This window comes from Eufriesea mexicana, unplaced genomic scaffold, assembly GCF_001483705.2.
Source record: "Eufriesea mexicana isolate 0111107269 unplaced genomic scaffold, ASM148370v2 scaffold1364, whole genome shotgun sequence".
In the NCBI taxonomy this organism is placed as follows: Eukaryota; Metazoa; Arthropoda; class Insecta; order Hymenoptera; family Apidae; genus Eufriesea; species Eufriesea mexicana.
Window position 1 is genome coordinate 375,670 of NW_016909470.1, and position 15,591 is coordinate 391,260.

At 40.9% G+C, this 15,591-nt stretch overlaps 1 protein-coding gene across 2 annotated transcripts in view; it reads left to right on the forward strand.

The window, feature by feature from the left end:
* Nucleotides 1-15,591, forward strand: part of LOC108547984 (nephrin) — a 149,639-nt gene that overhangs the window by 67,477 nt on the left and 66,571 nt on the right. For both annotated transcript variants that reach the window (XM_017900735.1, XM_017900736.1), the window contains exon 3: nt 11,779-11,987. In XM_017900735.1, the coding sequence (XP_017756224.1) occupies nt 11,779-11,987 (209 nt within the window). The remainder of the gene's footprint in view (nt 1-11,778; nt 11,988-15,591) is intronic.

Sequence of the window (15,591 nt, forward strand, 5' to 3'; positions counted from 1 at the left end):
AAACACACAAAGACACACTCTTTTAAAACTCTCTTTCCAACACCAAGCACCTCACGCTTGTGCTGGTCACAATTGATTTCTAAGGACTCGGTTTTGGTTGTCAAGGACCACGCTTTTATAATTTCCTTGACCTAGGCTTTACCTCCCCGTAGGGGAGCCACGCAACTTAATTTTGCTATATAGAATAACTTTTCGATTTGCTTCTAGAAGATATCGATCGGTTTACAATTTGTTTTTGTTGGCAATAGCCGATTCGCGATTTCTTTTGGTATCCTACAATATTGTACATTTTGATCTTCAAAAATTTGGAAAAGAGTTCGGGAGTTGATAAAAGAGACTTAGGTGGAGAATTTCTCAGACTTCTCACATAACGCTATAGTAGACTATCATTCCCAGATGAAAGTCTAGATCACATATGTGTCTATAATTATAAAAGTGGTCTAAGTCATCGACTTAAGAGGAACGATTTTATTATTTATTTCGTGTTGCATTCATTTATATTACGACAAAATATATTTATTTTCTACAAAACAGTGAAGAATTGAATCGCTAGATTGAGTTTGTAGCTTTATCGCAATTAATTTTATAATTTATAACATACTTAAAGGCCGAAGCTTTTAATATTTCGGAAGCAAATATAAGTGACTTGGACCACTTTCATAATCATAGGCACATATTAGGGTCTTTGCTAGTTTGGAAATAGAGAAATTCAAAATATAAATTGCGAATAAATTAGACACTCTTTTCCTAACAATAAAATTAAAAAATTGTAAAATTTTTAATCCACGATATTAATAAACATTAGTAACACTTTGCAATATTAAAATTGAAAATTGTAGAACTATAAAACAACGTATCTCTAGGAGTCTATTACAACGACAGATCTAAAGTCCAAACTCCGCAGGACCCCGAAAAAGCCATAAAATTGACAAATTGAAATATCCGAATTGAAACAAACATTCGGTTCTACCAAATCGGGGTAAACCGATTATTCAAAGTCCACTAAAGATGGGATAAAGAAGCTGGATCGAATATGAAGGTACATATTGAATCTCCCGAAGCTGCTCACTCCCTCTCTCCCACCCGTGATCCTTATTCCTTAAAGTTGATATCGCAATCCGATCGCAGTTTATGCATAGAAACTGGGAGGAGCAGAAATCCCGTCTTTTTCGCTATCGTTACACAAGATCGCGTGCTCGTCTTTGCTTCACGTGCTATTTCCGTTCTCGCGTCTACCACGTAGTGGCTCCACGAAGCTGTAGAACTCTGATCGCTGAATCGCGTTTCTTTCTTCTGCTCGAAATTTCCTTGAACCCTTTAAAATGTACGAACCTGTACCAGCTTAAGATCGAAATTATCCCGTAAAATATTTCGAAGCTGGGTGTAGAGCTGGGTTCGTAACGTGCTTGTAACGACGAAGAATGGTTAGGGTGGTATCCTCGTAAGGGTAGTGAATTTTGCGCGTGTTGTAATACCTCGAATATAATTTTAATCAAATCGTGTCATCTTTATGGCGTTTAGCACGAAGAACTCGCGACGAATTACACTCGTAATATAAGGAGTTCAGAAGATACTTTAATTTCACTGGAAACGCGAGTGAACCGAGAAACCTAAGCCAGATGTAACGTATATACCTGGAATATCTAGTTTCCATTACCGAATAATCGAACGTTCATATAATCCTACTATTATTACCAATATTACCGATGGATCGTCCAGGTTCCAATAAAAACGTCCCCGACGACGATTTCACAGGACGATATGATATTCCGACTCATTTTTACCGACAGATATTCATCGGCCCATACGTCCACGTCAACGAACATCTAATCAAAGTCATAAAAATCCCTGCCTCCATTAGTCGAATGAATCATCGAGCACTCGAAATGTACCGCTTTCATCGGTCACCGATCGTCCGTGCTAGTTCGAATTTCCCCCAACCTTCTACCCCCGTGAAAAGAGTAAAAAGCTGGCAATAAAACCGGCTTCGAGAGACCTTAAACAGGCGGAAATACGATCGCTCATGCGGGAACCGCTACGTGATGCTCGTCCCATTACTGCGGGGAAATTCGCGATCCACGGTTTTATTAACGTCGATTGCGCGTTTCCACGAAGAAGGCCTAGTTCCTCGGCAAAGGCTCGTTCCTGTACTGTATGCACAGGGGTGGAACCTCTCGGTACGACTTATATCGACGCGGTGCTCTTTCACCCCCGTCTTGCTCGCGGCTCTGGACACGAGGCCAGCCACGTTTGGACCAAGGGGTAAATAGACGAATTTCCGACGTTTAACACCAGCCCAGTGGCTTTCGTTCGGAGACCTGCGGCTTTCCACGCATTTTTCCTCGCTCCTTTGTCCCGCTTCCGTGTCCTTTCTTTTTCTCCCCGCGTTTGTTTTTCGCGTTTTTGGTAATATCGCGAGGTACACGGCGGTTGCTGGCTATTTATGCGATGGTCGAGCTAGGGACGGGGACGTGGCTTATGGCAGTGTGTAAAACAGCGGATGTAGGGGGTATGACAGGATAGGTTGTTCCTTTGTGGGATGGTGGTTGAAGCAGCGGCGTGATTTGGTAAGGAAATTCTTTTCGCGAATATAATAAATATGTTCGTAAATTAAATTCGTTATTTAATGAGGAATATGCGTGTAATAAATACGATATGGGGGTGGCTAATGGAGCAATCCTGGATTTTTGCAGCGGATGATGATCTCTCGTTTTTCATTAAAATGTAGCGTCTTTAATAAATATCCTTAGGGTGGTAGAAAGTTACAGATCGAAATTCAGTACAGCTTTTATTTATTTCCTAGAATAGGGCTTTTATTTCATACCAAAAATATCGGTATTAATGTCTGATATGTTTAATAAATATTTTGCAGTGGATGGTGATCTCTCATTTTTAATAAATAGCAATACTGTTTTTAATAAACACCCTTAAGGTGGTGAAAGGTTGCAGGTCAGACTTCAGTAAAGCTTTTATTTATTTCCTAGAATAGGGCTACTATTTCGTACGAAAAATATCGATATTAGTGTCTGATCGATATAAATCTAACGAATGAAAAATTGTAATAAATTTAAATGCGTTATAAATTTGGAAATGTAAGAGAAACCGAAAGAGGAGATTGGAAAAGTTGCAATGAAAATTGAAATGAATGCAGTGATAAAAAGGTAGAGCATATAGTAAGTCCTCCGAGGAACTCCTCGCCAATTTCACTCTTAGGGTCGTATTATGCTCCCCAGCTTTTAATACGATTCTTACTTCACGACCGACCGAGTAATCTCCACGTTTCTTTTACAGCTTCCTATAATTTCTTAGATAACTTTGTCATACAACTTGCCAGGGAAAACCTGTTATCCGCGCTCAAAGAATTCCTCGACATTCCGCCGTACGAAATTTTTTACCGGCCATCCCATAAATTCTAACGAATTACGTACCCCTCGTCGAGTTTACCTCGCGAACGATATAAGTCATCGCGACAAGAAAAATTTCTATCCGATATCATCGTTACACCCGCAGCTTCGAGATAGAAACGAAACCAGAGATCGAACTTGATTCGATACGAGCAGGGCGGGTGTTATTAATTCAATGGAATTGGAGCCAGCAACGAAGTTAACCCGTTTCCATGCACGGTCTACGGAATTATCAAGGCATGGTAAAATTAACCGACTGGCCAAACTCGATTTTTTATTAAATCCAGCCGGTGCACCGTTCGATCTCGTACTGATTTCGCCGTGCAAACCAATTATTCCGCTGTTACGCGTTGAAGTTCACGGTTTATTACACCCGATCTGCCGAACGGTCTCTTTGAACAGTCGAAAATCGCGCGTGCTTCCGAAGGGCTTGGAGTATTTGCGCTCCACGCGTGCGTTCGGTTACTATCGTTTCTTTAATTCAACGCTCGCCTATTGGCCGGGATATCGCTTAATTGGACAGAAATTTCAGCGGCAATTTCAAGTAATTCCTGTACGAAAAGGGCGAACGTTTCGCTGGGTCGAATTTTGGGATGTCGTTCGCTTTACGGTTCAGGGGGTGAAAGGGGTTGCATGGGACAAGTTGTATATTTCTGGGACATTAACGTGGATAGTATAATAGAATTTGTTTATTTGTAGGTACAATTCTGAATCTTCTTTTTCAATATTGGTAGTGTGGGGAGAAAATTTGGAAAGGGAATGGAGTTTGGTAGAAATAAATGGGTACAATCTTTGGTTAAGAAAAATTATTTCTATGGAAAATGTGGGTTTCGAAAATTTAAAGAAATAGCAAACATATACCAAGTAAGCTTCAGTGATAAATATCGATATTTCTATTAATTCAGTCACAAATATTGGTTATGCAGTTATGATCACAAACGAATGAGATAAGTAGATAGAATCTTTCGTTAAGAAGAGTTATTTCAAAGGAAAATGTGGTCTTCGAAAATTTAAAGAAAACCAAACGAGGACCAAGTAAATATCACTGACAAACTTCGATATTTCTATTAATTTAGTCATAAATATTGGTTATGCTATGTGATTACTTGACCACGGACGGAATTTCAAGATCGTGTTGATTTTTTAAATATATAGCTTAAAAATGATACTACCACGTGAAAAATATATTTCTCCTACTCATCTGAATCTTCTGTACCCTCCTTACCATTTCCATCTCGGAGGATGAATTTCCCACCGATAAAATTTCGCGATCGGATAAATGAAACACGCCATGAAGATCCGAGTAGTTATTCCCGTTACGAGCCATACGAATTCATCAACCTGATTGCCACGATTATTCCTCGCGGAATCGCCCCGTTTCCTCTTACGGGGTCTTATCAAAAGGATACAAGCGCGTGCAAATGGCGTCGGTCATCGGGGAAAAAGAATCTTCGCGACGACCGTAGCGCCACCGCGCGAACTTTTGAAATGGTCCCGCGATAACCGCGACGAGGGATGATAAACGACGCGACATAATAACGCTGACAGAATGTGCTTCGCGCTGATTGCAGGACAGAGTGGGATTCTCGCGGGAAATGTCGCGGGACACGCGTGCAGGGCAGATAAGAAAAACATTGCGGTTAATTATTTGGCCGAGGTTGGTCATGGCGTTGACGCGGCCGGAGTTTAGGGCCAACGGGGCGCAACGTTTATCGGTGTGTAATGTGCTGAAACTGTAAATATTTCTTGCTTTCTTGAATCCGTAAATATTTGCCACGGCGGACGTTGCGCGCGATAAAAACGTTAGCGAAGTTTCGTTCGAAAAACCCGTGTTTTCGATGTTTCGGGCTGTCGGGATTATGTAACTTTGGGAAAAGTTAGGTTGATTTGTAGGTCGCAAAGCTGCGTTTAGTATTTAACTTTTAGTTGGTACGAGCCGTGATTGAGTAACTTGGTTCCAGTTTCATCGATAGGGGTGAGGACGTTGAAGAATATTATTGCAGGATAGGGGTTGGTTTTGGTATCTTTGGATAAATTGAAGGCAAATCGGGGAAGAAGAATAAACGTGTAAGCAATAAAAATACACACCAATTTGACTCGTTGAACGAAGTATAGGTCACATAGTGATTTATAGAATGCAAATTATTATTTATTACGACGCAACGATGATGTGAAGCAAACTAAAAGGTAACAGATAAGTTACCTTTTAACTTAAGGGGGAGTGACCCTTAACGTGGGAGTGACTGAGAGTCTGCGTACGCCAAGTCCCTAGACGGAGAACGCACATGTCACTAGCATTGTACTCCCCGTTATATACTTAGAGTTTCGTTAAAAATTTGATTGTCTTTCACACTATTACGCTTAAATAAAATTGACCAGGATTAATTTCTGTCGGAATCCTATTCAAGGAATATCGATAGTGTCTACGATAAAAGTGTAACCGAATGTAATTGCAGAAATGGGGTATTTATCCGTGGAAAATTAATCCCTGTTTGAACGAAATTCGAAGTAGGTCGGCCACCGATAAAAATATAAAAGGAATTCATTAGCACGAAAGGGGTGCTTTCGCTATATCTAGGCTGTATCTAGGTTACGCGACGCTAAAAAAAGGAATTATGTACATGATCGAGTCGCAATTAACCTAATCACCCGAGACAAAGCTGAATTACTCTAAACTACCGTGATAGCACGGTGAAACCCACTCGCGTGTTGGCTTACCAATAATCCGGAGCGCAAAAATACGCAAGCAAGGATCGGTAACAAAAACAGGAGCATCCCTGGAATAGCACTTTGTCTCTGGCCATTAATTCGAGTAACGAAGGTTCAGGTACTCGAAACGTTAATTGAAAGCCGTTGGCCGATCGGTCATAAGGAGAAGGAGGAAGAACCGTGGCACCGTTCGCCATTATCCCTTTTGAAATCCGATCGCGCGTATTTATAGTGGCGTCGGAGGAAGAAGAAACGCGTGACGATGCGGAAAGGGGATGGAAAGAGCGAGAAAATGTAAATAACTCGTTGGAGAAATGCCTTTAGCTAGAAAGAGGTCGGGGGTGGAAGTGGCGCCGGGGGTTGGGTGCTTTGATCTCTTTAAGAAGCTCTCACACGCTATCGATACTCCATAAATTTAGTTAGATCCCGGTCGCCGTCGCAGCGGCGGGTAATAAAAGTAGCGTCGCGTAAAAGGCAGATATTAGACGGTGAAGTGGCTGAAGAATCTCGCGTGACTTTGTGCTTTTCTTTGATAACCGTTCCGCGTACGCACGTATTCCTCGATTGATCGTTTCGCGAGAGTTTAGCGCAGGCAATATGAAAGTTTCGTCTGCCATCCTGCCTTCTGCTTCTTTTCTTCTTCTTCTTCTTTTTCTCCTGCTCTCTCGAACCCCGAAGGATACTTCCGCGTCCATCTGTGTACCACGGAATAAAGATGGGCTTGTTTGCGTGATTCGCGGGAAAGTTTGCAATTTTCCCCAGGAATTTTCTCTTCCTCCCTTTGCTTCCAACTTTCCCATCTTTTATTATATATATTTTTTCCTTTTCTTTTCTTTTTGATTCTCAATCTTATGGACCGAATTATTTTATGAAAATTGGTCTTCTTTTGTTAATAATTTTCCGGGTAATTGTGACCGAGGTTACAAAACGATCGATATTATAGGAAATACCAAAATCGTGTCAATTTATTGTCTTATTTGATCTAGAGATATTTTATTTCTTGGTTATTAAATGGTTGATTAAATTCATTTTTCTTCTTGCGATTTTTGTGTTGATAATTTACCGAGATTCTGAAGCGATACTTGAAACTTTAAATTGTAGATATTATTTGAAATTTACCTTGCTTCAGAGTAACCCTGAAACTTTACTTGTTAAACGTTACGATATAAAGCACTCGAGTGTTTTCATAAGCCACTCTGGATTGTGATAATGGTTATATAGATTTTTAAATATGTACGTGTTGATATAATAAAGGAGCGATGTATGTAAGAAAGGGATGAGTGGAACAAGTATGCATAGGATGTCAATATCATATGCGTGTAATGATTGAGGTGTTGTGTGAATTGTGTATATTAACACTAGGTTTACGAACGCTATATGCCTATTTCTACGGACACCTGTCAAATTTACAGGTAAAAGAAACCACGTGTCTTTTCATTTTTTAACGATTAGTTTAATTTAAAAGCAATTACAATATTAACAGAGCAACCCAACCGTCAAATTGACGGGTTTTGTAAATCTAGTGTTAATGTAATGTATGAAAGAAGAAAGAGAAAACCGAAAGTGATTTGGCATAGGTCAGTTGTAATTGAGTTTCGATCCTGAAAAGAGGTGTGAGCGTGTAATTGTGAGAAATTAATTATATCTAAACTTAATATTAGCGTTTGATCATTTTTGTAATTAAACAAGGAATTGTTCTTATTGCTATTAATATTTGTTATCCACAACTAACATGGATAACAATCGAAATTAGTAGAAATTATCGGAGCGTCGTTTGCATAATACGAGCAGGGTGTTCCCGCGTTGCATGGTGAAGTAAGTCAACGAAAGTGGGATTTATTGCGTTGATCTATATCTATAACGGGAAGCGAAGTCGCGAAATGGCAAAAAGTCTCGTTACGTCGTTCAAACCTGGCGTTTCATTTTTTACCATTCCAGGTTCTTTTCGATCAAACAGAAATTACATTTCACCTCGATCATGTGAGTCGTCGCGTGTATGATGTGTCCAATAAACAGCGCCACGGTTGATTTATGTCCCTGAAATGAATTATTCAATCCATCGCGCGGAGTGACGGTATCCCTTAATGTATAAATGCATTTTGTTTGATTCTAGATTGCGTTACCATTAGGCGTAGCGCTTCGCCTACGATTTCTGCACGAAATCGCCGCTCATAAATCTTCCCCTCGCGTCCTTACCAATCTCGCTCGATACCCGAATTGGTAAATCGCGCGATTTAGAATGCACCGTGCGGGATCCAATTTGCACTCGACAATGATTCATAAATGGCCCATTAAAAAGGCTTAGCGCGGAACGAGTGACGTTGCATACAAGCTTTCAGTTTTTCAGCCCGCTATAACGCGTTTCATTCTATTACGAGCGTCATTTTTCATTTATTCATTATAGGCCACTAATGACCCGTGATATAATGGACACGCTGCAGGTGATAAATATGGCGGAGTTAATGACGCTATTATGCATCTCGCAACGATACGCTGACATTTCGGCGATAAAAACACGAGCGTAATAATACGGGAAAATGAAAACGTCGGATGAGCCTGGAAGCTTTTAAACCACCGGGCACTTTAAAGTAAATTTTCAAATAAATTTCCGCGCGCGAGATATCTAAATTATAGTCGCTGCTATAAAGAGATTAAAATTAGCAAGGTGATCACAGTGACGACGAGATCGTTATCACTGGCACTCCCTATCGCTGCAGCAAGTTATTTAAAAATCCCCCAAAACATCGCGTCACTTCCGTCACTGTCAGTCCAGGTCATTTCAAATTTTCAGACGGGTGTCGAGGTCATTTTTATCATATCCGAAGTCATTTAAACGGTCACGAACAGTCATAGAGGTCATATCGTTAATCACTAATGAGCATAATCGCTCTGATGTCACGAAGGATTGTCAAAATTGCATTGAGCTTCAGTGTCAATTGAAAATCACGGAAAATCATAGAATCCGTGTCATTGAGAGTCAGGATCACTTGGAGATCACTTGAAGATCAGAAGGTAATCGAGGTCGTATATCTTTCTATCAAAATTATTCTGAGATCACGGAAGTTGATCAAAATCGTGTTATCAGCGATCAAAGTCTAGTAGAGGTCACGGAAGACCTCGTCGAGGTCCTTAAACTACCAGTGTTGCGTCCCGAACACTGCAACTTGCAAGATGCGACTTGCAGGATTGTAAGGCTGGTTTACACGGATGTGGTCTATTCTAAATTAATGGAGCTAGACCTGGTTAGGGGTGAACTAAAGAGTTCTGATGTGTGACTGTTTCTTGCGCTACGTTAATCGTCGTGGGACTGTCTTGACTGTCTGCTGGTGATGCTTGTCTTGTCTTTTTGGGATGCTTTGGAAAACTCTCTCTTGGTGACTGCTGTCTCGGTAATTTTATAAGTTTTATATGTCTACTGATTTATTGGTGTGAAATGCAAGTGGTGGGTGCGTTTTCCTATTGATTGCGAATAATATTGGGGATCTTTGTTAGCTTCGACGTCTTTCTGTGGTGGTTGATGTTTAAACAATTTGGATCTTTATGCCTATCGTCTTATGGGTGATTTATTGGTCCTTGCTAAGGTTTACCCATGTGGTGACTAGGTGATAACGAATGTATACGAATCAAGGGACGCAGGCAATAAGGATATAAACAGTCCTCCACTTGACTAGGGCCGCAACAACCAGAAACCTTTTCGAAATTCACACACTGAATTACATACATTAGGTGATAACGAATGTATACGAATCAAGGGACGCAGGCAATAAGGACATAAACAGTCCTCCACTTGACTAGGGCCGCAACAACCAGAAACCTTTTCGAAATTCACACACTGACCAAGGAACTTATTGTACGTAGAAGAACGAAAAAATTTGCTCAGTTAGATTATTGAAATTTTCCAAAACTTGGAGATCCATGGTTTCAGTGAAGACTAAAGACAATGAAGGCTGTTTCGTATCCCTTGACAGATAAAGCTCGATAAGAAGTGGGGAAATCCGCTGCTGTTTCGCTCCTTCGCGACCGCGATATTAAGTCCGTGGAACGCGGGCCAAAAGCGTTGGAAATGTTTACTCGCGGAGCTAATAAACTCGTGGGCGTATATAAAGCAAGCAATGATCGCGAGGAACGGTTTTATTGGGAAAATTGACAGCGGCCGGCCGCGAAATAGCGGCGCTCTCTGTTTTCACGCGACCGCGTTAAAGGCCGGCAGGAATATTCGATGTAACCAGAGCATCGCGTCCCATTGTTATCCTTCGTAATATCACGGGCTCCCCTACCTCTGTTTTTACACCGGCCATGTGTTTTTCTACCGTTGCAACGTGGAATATTTGAATTTTTGATCACGCGAAACGCTGTTGACGCGCCGATGATTGTTTGGGAATTTCCCCGGGATAATTGCTGATAAACGCGGCCCAGTGATTGTGAAAATAGTTCTGACCTGGAATTTCGAAAAATCCAGTTTGTTTCCTGCTTCGCGTTACGCTCGTCGCGAATCGCGTCTGAAAAATTGCGCCTGCGTTCTCTCTGTTATATAATTGTGGGAGATTATCTTTATCGAGTCCCTCGTAGAAGATTTAGAGGTTTGAGACGTAACAGACGACAACAAGTTTATTTTGACTAGAATATACTCTTACTCGTGATACTCGCAGGCTCTCACTAGACTGTCACTCGAAAACTACCCTCTCAGAACTCTCTCTGTACAACTCCCTTTCTACGACTACTTTCACACCCTGTGTGACCCTCACGCATTCATTCCCCTTCATTCTAATTCTCATCCTCTCTTACTCGATTCATTTTGTCACGTTCACTCAAAATTTCTCTGTCTTCTAAAAATAGTCCTCTTGCACGTGGCACAAGTATTAGGCTAAGATATACATTCGTTCTTTTACAGTCATATCCCAAACACTCTTCGTATTCTCTCAGGACTGTGCCTGCACCAATCTCACATAATTTTCTACGGTTATTTCGAAAGGATTTCGATTGTTCGTATGAAAGTAATTTCGAGCTCGTCCTCCACGATGCTCATTCCGTAATATCGAAATATCGATTACGTATTGACGCGTTACACGATATGGACGATGTGCTGCCTGCATTTTGGCGTAATTTTTGTCGATCCGAATCACAAAAGCTGCCTCTAAACGATAAGCTCCTACTCTCTTTGGGACAGGAATTATGGAAAATATCGGTGGAAAACGTGAAACCATAGTTGCGATATTAAACAGAAAGGCTTCCTCCAAAATTGGAATTATGTTCGATTTATCGCGCGGAAATTGGTAAATCTGCAATCGAACGTATCATTACATCGGTAACATAATATTTTCCACTCAAATTTCAAAATAACAGATAAATAAATTTATTAGAATACGAGAGGTAGAACCGTTGCATTGTTATCTCTGATCCTACGCTTCTTTTGTTAAAAAAGAAACTCTCTTATTGGATCAACTATAAATCGTAATTATTTATTCCTAAAAATATCGTTTTAAGAAATTCTTCTGAGAAATCGTTCTGGAAAATCGTTGTAAAAATTCGGTGTAAAGAATTGTTCTGAGAAATCGTCGCAATCTATCGTTTCCGGTGTAAATCTGATCTCGAGGTCCGCCATCTTTCTAACCAACCCTCGCCATTTTCGCTGTCTCTCACCGTACACATGCTCTTCTGTTTACAGTTTCGACACGAGGGGGCGAAGCAACCTGGAACAAGGAAAACACTGGCAGAATATCAGCCTCGACAAACGTGCCTTCTTCAGATACTCGGAGCATCCCGCGAAACTCACCCTCGAGAACGTTCGTGAGAGCGACGCCGCCGTTTACAGATGCAGGGTCGATTTCAAGCAGTCTCCTACCAGGAACAGCAAAGTCAATCTCACGGTGATCAGTGAGTATTCAGCAGATCGAGATCATCCGTCTCGTGTTTTCGATCCTTCTTCGTTTCCCTGTCCCTTCCGTGGGTTCGCTTTTTCCCCTAGGGATCATTTGCGGCCTACGTTCTAGGGCATTGGTAGTCTAGGGAAATGGAACTGAGTGAATAAGGGTTGCGGTGTTACAATTCACGTAATAGTCCCGTTATTTTTCGTATTTCGAATACGAATACCCGCGAAGCGTGTTTATATTTTGACGACAATCAATTGAGATTTCACGGTGGATCATCGACCGTTAAATTTTAATTGATCGATCGACGAATTAAAGCGTTTCGACATTATTTTCCGATATTTCTGTCACGATTGAAGGAGATTCTAGAGATCGATCGATCGATTAATTAAAGAAATATGGAACTTCTTTTGCACGGTGAAATCGTACCGTGTAAACGAGAAGGAAAAGAACATAAACTGTGCAAAGGGATTTTGTACATAAGAATTTGAGGTTATGCAGCCTCCTAACCTATAAAATTGATTTTTCCTTCAATTATCTTCGTCGTAGGTCATTATTTCTTTTCAAAAGAGACGAGTTCTCGTTGTATAGTCTTTTTCTATTATACTTCACCCCAGTTTTATTTTCTTTCGTCGCGTGCTTCTTACATCGAGCTTCTTTGAACCCTTTTTCGCCGCGTATCCGCGACTGGATGCGTATTTCGCCTGTCCCTTGTGTCTGTCCGTTTCATTCTCCATTAATCTTCTCGTCCTTCCGTTTCTTCTTTGAGTTCCCTGCATCCATTACTTCCTCTTGACACGGTAATGCAATATCTCGCTTTGTCTTTGCTTACTTGTTTATTGCGTTTCCTTTTCTTCCCTAATTCCCCGGTTCGTTTGTGTACACGTCTCCTTTCATTTCTCATCCTCGTCGTTCGTTGTCCCTTCTTTTCGGTATTCCTTTCGATAATAGAAACCTCGCGGTATTTATTATTCGCGTTATAATGTTTTGCGCTTGTAAACATGCGCGACTTGACCGTTTTTCCCTTCCTGTTCCTTGTTACTGCGCTGTTCGCGTGTATGGCCGTCGACCGTGGCCATATACGCGGGTGGCGTATTTTCACGAATCGACCGATAAATTTACGTTGACTCGAATGGGCGTGAAATATGAGAAACACTGAAAACGTGTGAAATAGTTAGAATAGGCTCGAGCGATATATCACGCTCGTAAATTATTGCCTTCGCGTTTCGTTTAAAATTAATTCAAATATTGGTAAGTTTTGGGTCAGTGCGATTTAAAATAACGCGATATTTGATTTAGCGCGAATTATAAAACGATATTAAGGCCGCGTCTAATACTGGCGATAGTTTAATTAACCCCGGGGGTAAAATACGCGTTTTGAAAATCAGCGAACACGTTTAAAGGGTAATAACGTAATAAAATAATATAATATCGTATGGATAGGGGTTCGATTGAAATTTCCTTTAAATTATTGTTGATCCCCGATACTAAAAATTTATGCCGCGAATTCAAATAACGCTATCAATGTTCAGAATCTATTACACGCGCTAATCGAGACTACCTGTGTGTATCTGTGTAGCATCATTCCGAATGAAAGTAGGAATATCAGTCATTTAATTATCGCACCTATTCGGAAATAGAGTACGAGGATTAATTTGAAATAAAGATGGGAAAAAGAAATGAAAATTTTGCCTACTGTGGTAATTCGATGCTGGTTGTGCTACCATCTACGATATATGATCTACAGATAACATCGAGCTCTGTCTTGTGCAAGCAATTCTAGGAAATGGCTTGGTAAATCGTGGCCATGTACGCGGTCGGTACCGTGTTTCTTACCTGTTCCCATATGCATACGTTTGCAATATCCATTTGTTCTTAAAATAAAAATTTCGCGTCTTTGTCTATCTGTTTGCATTCCGTCACAACCCCTGGCGAATTTCTCATATTCCCTTGCTCAACGCTGGCCCGCGTTCCGCCTTATTTCCCTGCTCCCCTGTTTACCCTTTTAATACGTGTACGTAGCGGGTGTGCGGAAAGTCGGAACGTTATCCAAACATGAAAGGAAAGTAAAAAAGAAGTGGAGTCATTCGTATCCCTGTCAGTACACCCAGCTCACGCCCCTTTTCTTGATAAATCCCTAACTTTTCCTCTTACCTACGACCCTCCATTTCTCTTTTCACCCCTCCTTCGACCATTTCCTCTTTTTTCTTCATTTCGCCAATTACGCACACTTTCCGCTTCGAGGTGAAAACAAAACGATACACGAGCTTTAATTTTCTATTTCGCCTTCTTTTTTCTTTTTTTTCCCCCTCTTTTGTTCTTTTATCCGCGACTCTAGAAACGCTTGATTCATCGACACATTTTTCTAAATTTTATCCGAATTCCCATCGAGATTGTAATTTTATTTTAATTTTTGCTTTCATTTATTTCTTCTAATTAATTTTTGTATAATAATTTTCGTGCCTTTTCGTTCCTTTTTTGAACAATACACTGATTTCACTTTCGGGTATAGTTCGTCGCCTTTTTAAAATTTTTCTTGCATTTTTGATTTCATTAGGTCCAGAGGAATTTCATTAAAATTTTTTCTCAGCCCTTAATCTTACCTCCCGTTATCTTTCCCCTTAAAATCGAGAAAATCTCATTTTTTGGCCAATAACTTTCGTAATTTTTCCTCGTTGCAGCATACACCGGCTACCGGCATACTGCGTCTTCCTTTTAAGATCGATAAAATTTAATTTACCGATCTTTTCTTCCTTTTCGTCAAACTTCCATCGCGTAATAATTCTTTTCCAACTTGCCTGGCTGCCATATTACGTAAACTACAATTTTATTTCTGCCTGTTCATTTTTCTTCATACCAAAGACACCTTATTTATTCATGTTTCCCCTAAACTTCGTTTCCCTGATAATTCCGCGAAATTTCCCCGTTGTTCCACGATAGACACGCCGGCTTAATATTTTCTTCTTCTTACCTCGTCGTCGCCTAACCTCTTCACCTATTTCCGTTCCGTCTCCCTCTAGCTAAGCCTGCACTCCGCGTCTTCAACCCCTGTCTCGTGCCCACCCTTTGATCCCTTCGGAGTTGATCGAGGCTTGCCAGACCGCTTCCCGCGATTAGCTCGAACAAACAGAGAGTGGATTCGGTCTTCTTGACCTGGATCTACGGTTCACCGAGCGACGATTAAGAGGAGTTTTATCTGAAAGTCGTCAGGGATCGGGAGAAATACGAAATTAGATTGGCGATCTCAGGGCTCGGCGAAATCGCGGCATCCATGTCGGCAATATCGATAAGTAGATTCGAACCCTCGCGTACAGGGGTTCGTTGTCGCTCAAAGGAACTCGTTTCCCGCCTGTTTTCTCGCTGGTTAATCGACGATGAGGAAATCCGACGAGAATTTAACTCGCGCGTCGTTTTCTTCCAGTTTCTCCGCCATTTCTTCGCTTCTTGGAATTTTTCGCAAATTTTATTCCAGATTAAACCCCCGCCTCGTACGTCTCGCGTGTGGCGTAAGAGGGCAGTTGAAATTGTAACGAAGGTTAATTTAATTATTAAATGAAAGGAGTCGGGAAATAATTATGAAGTTTGCGGGTAATTAAGGAGATGAAGGAAAC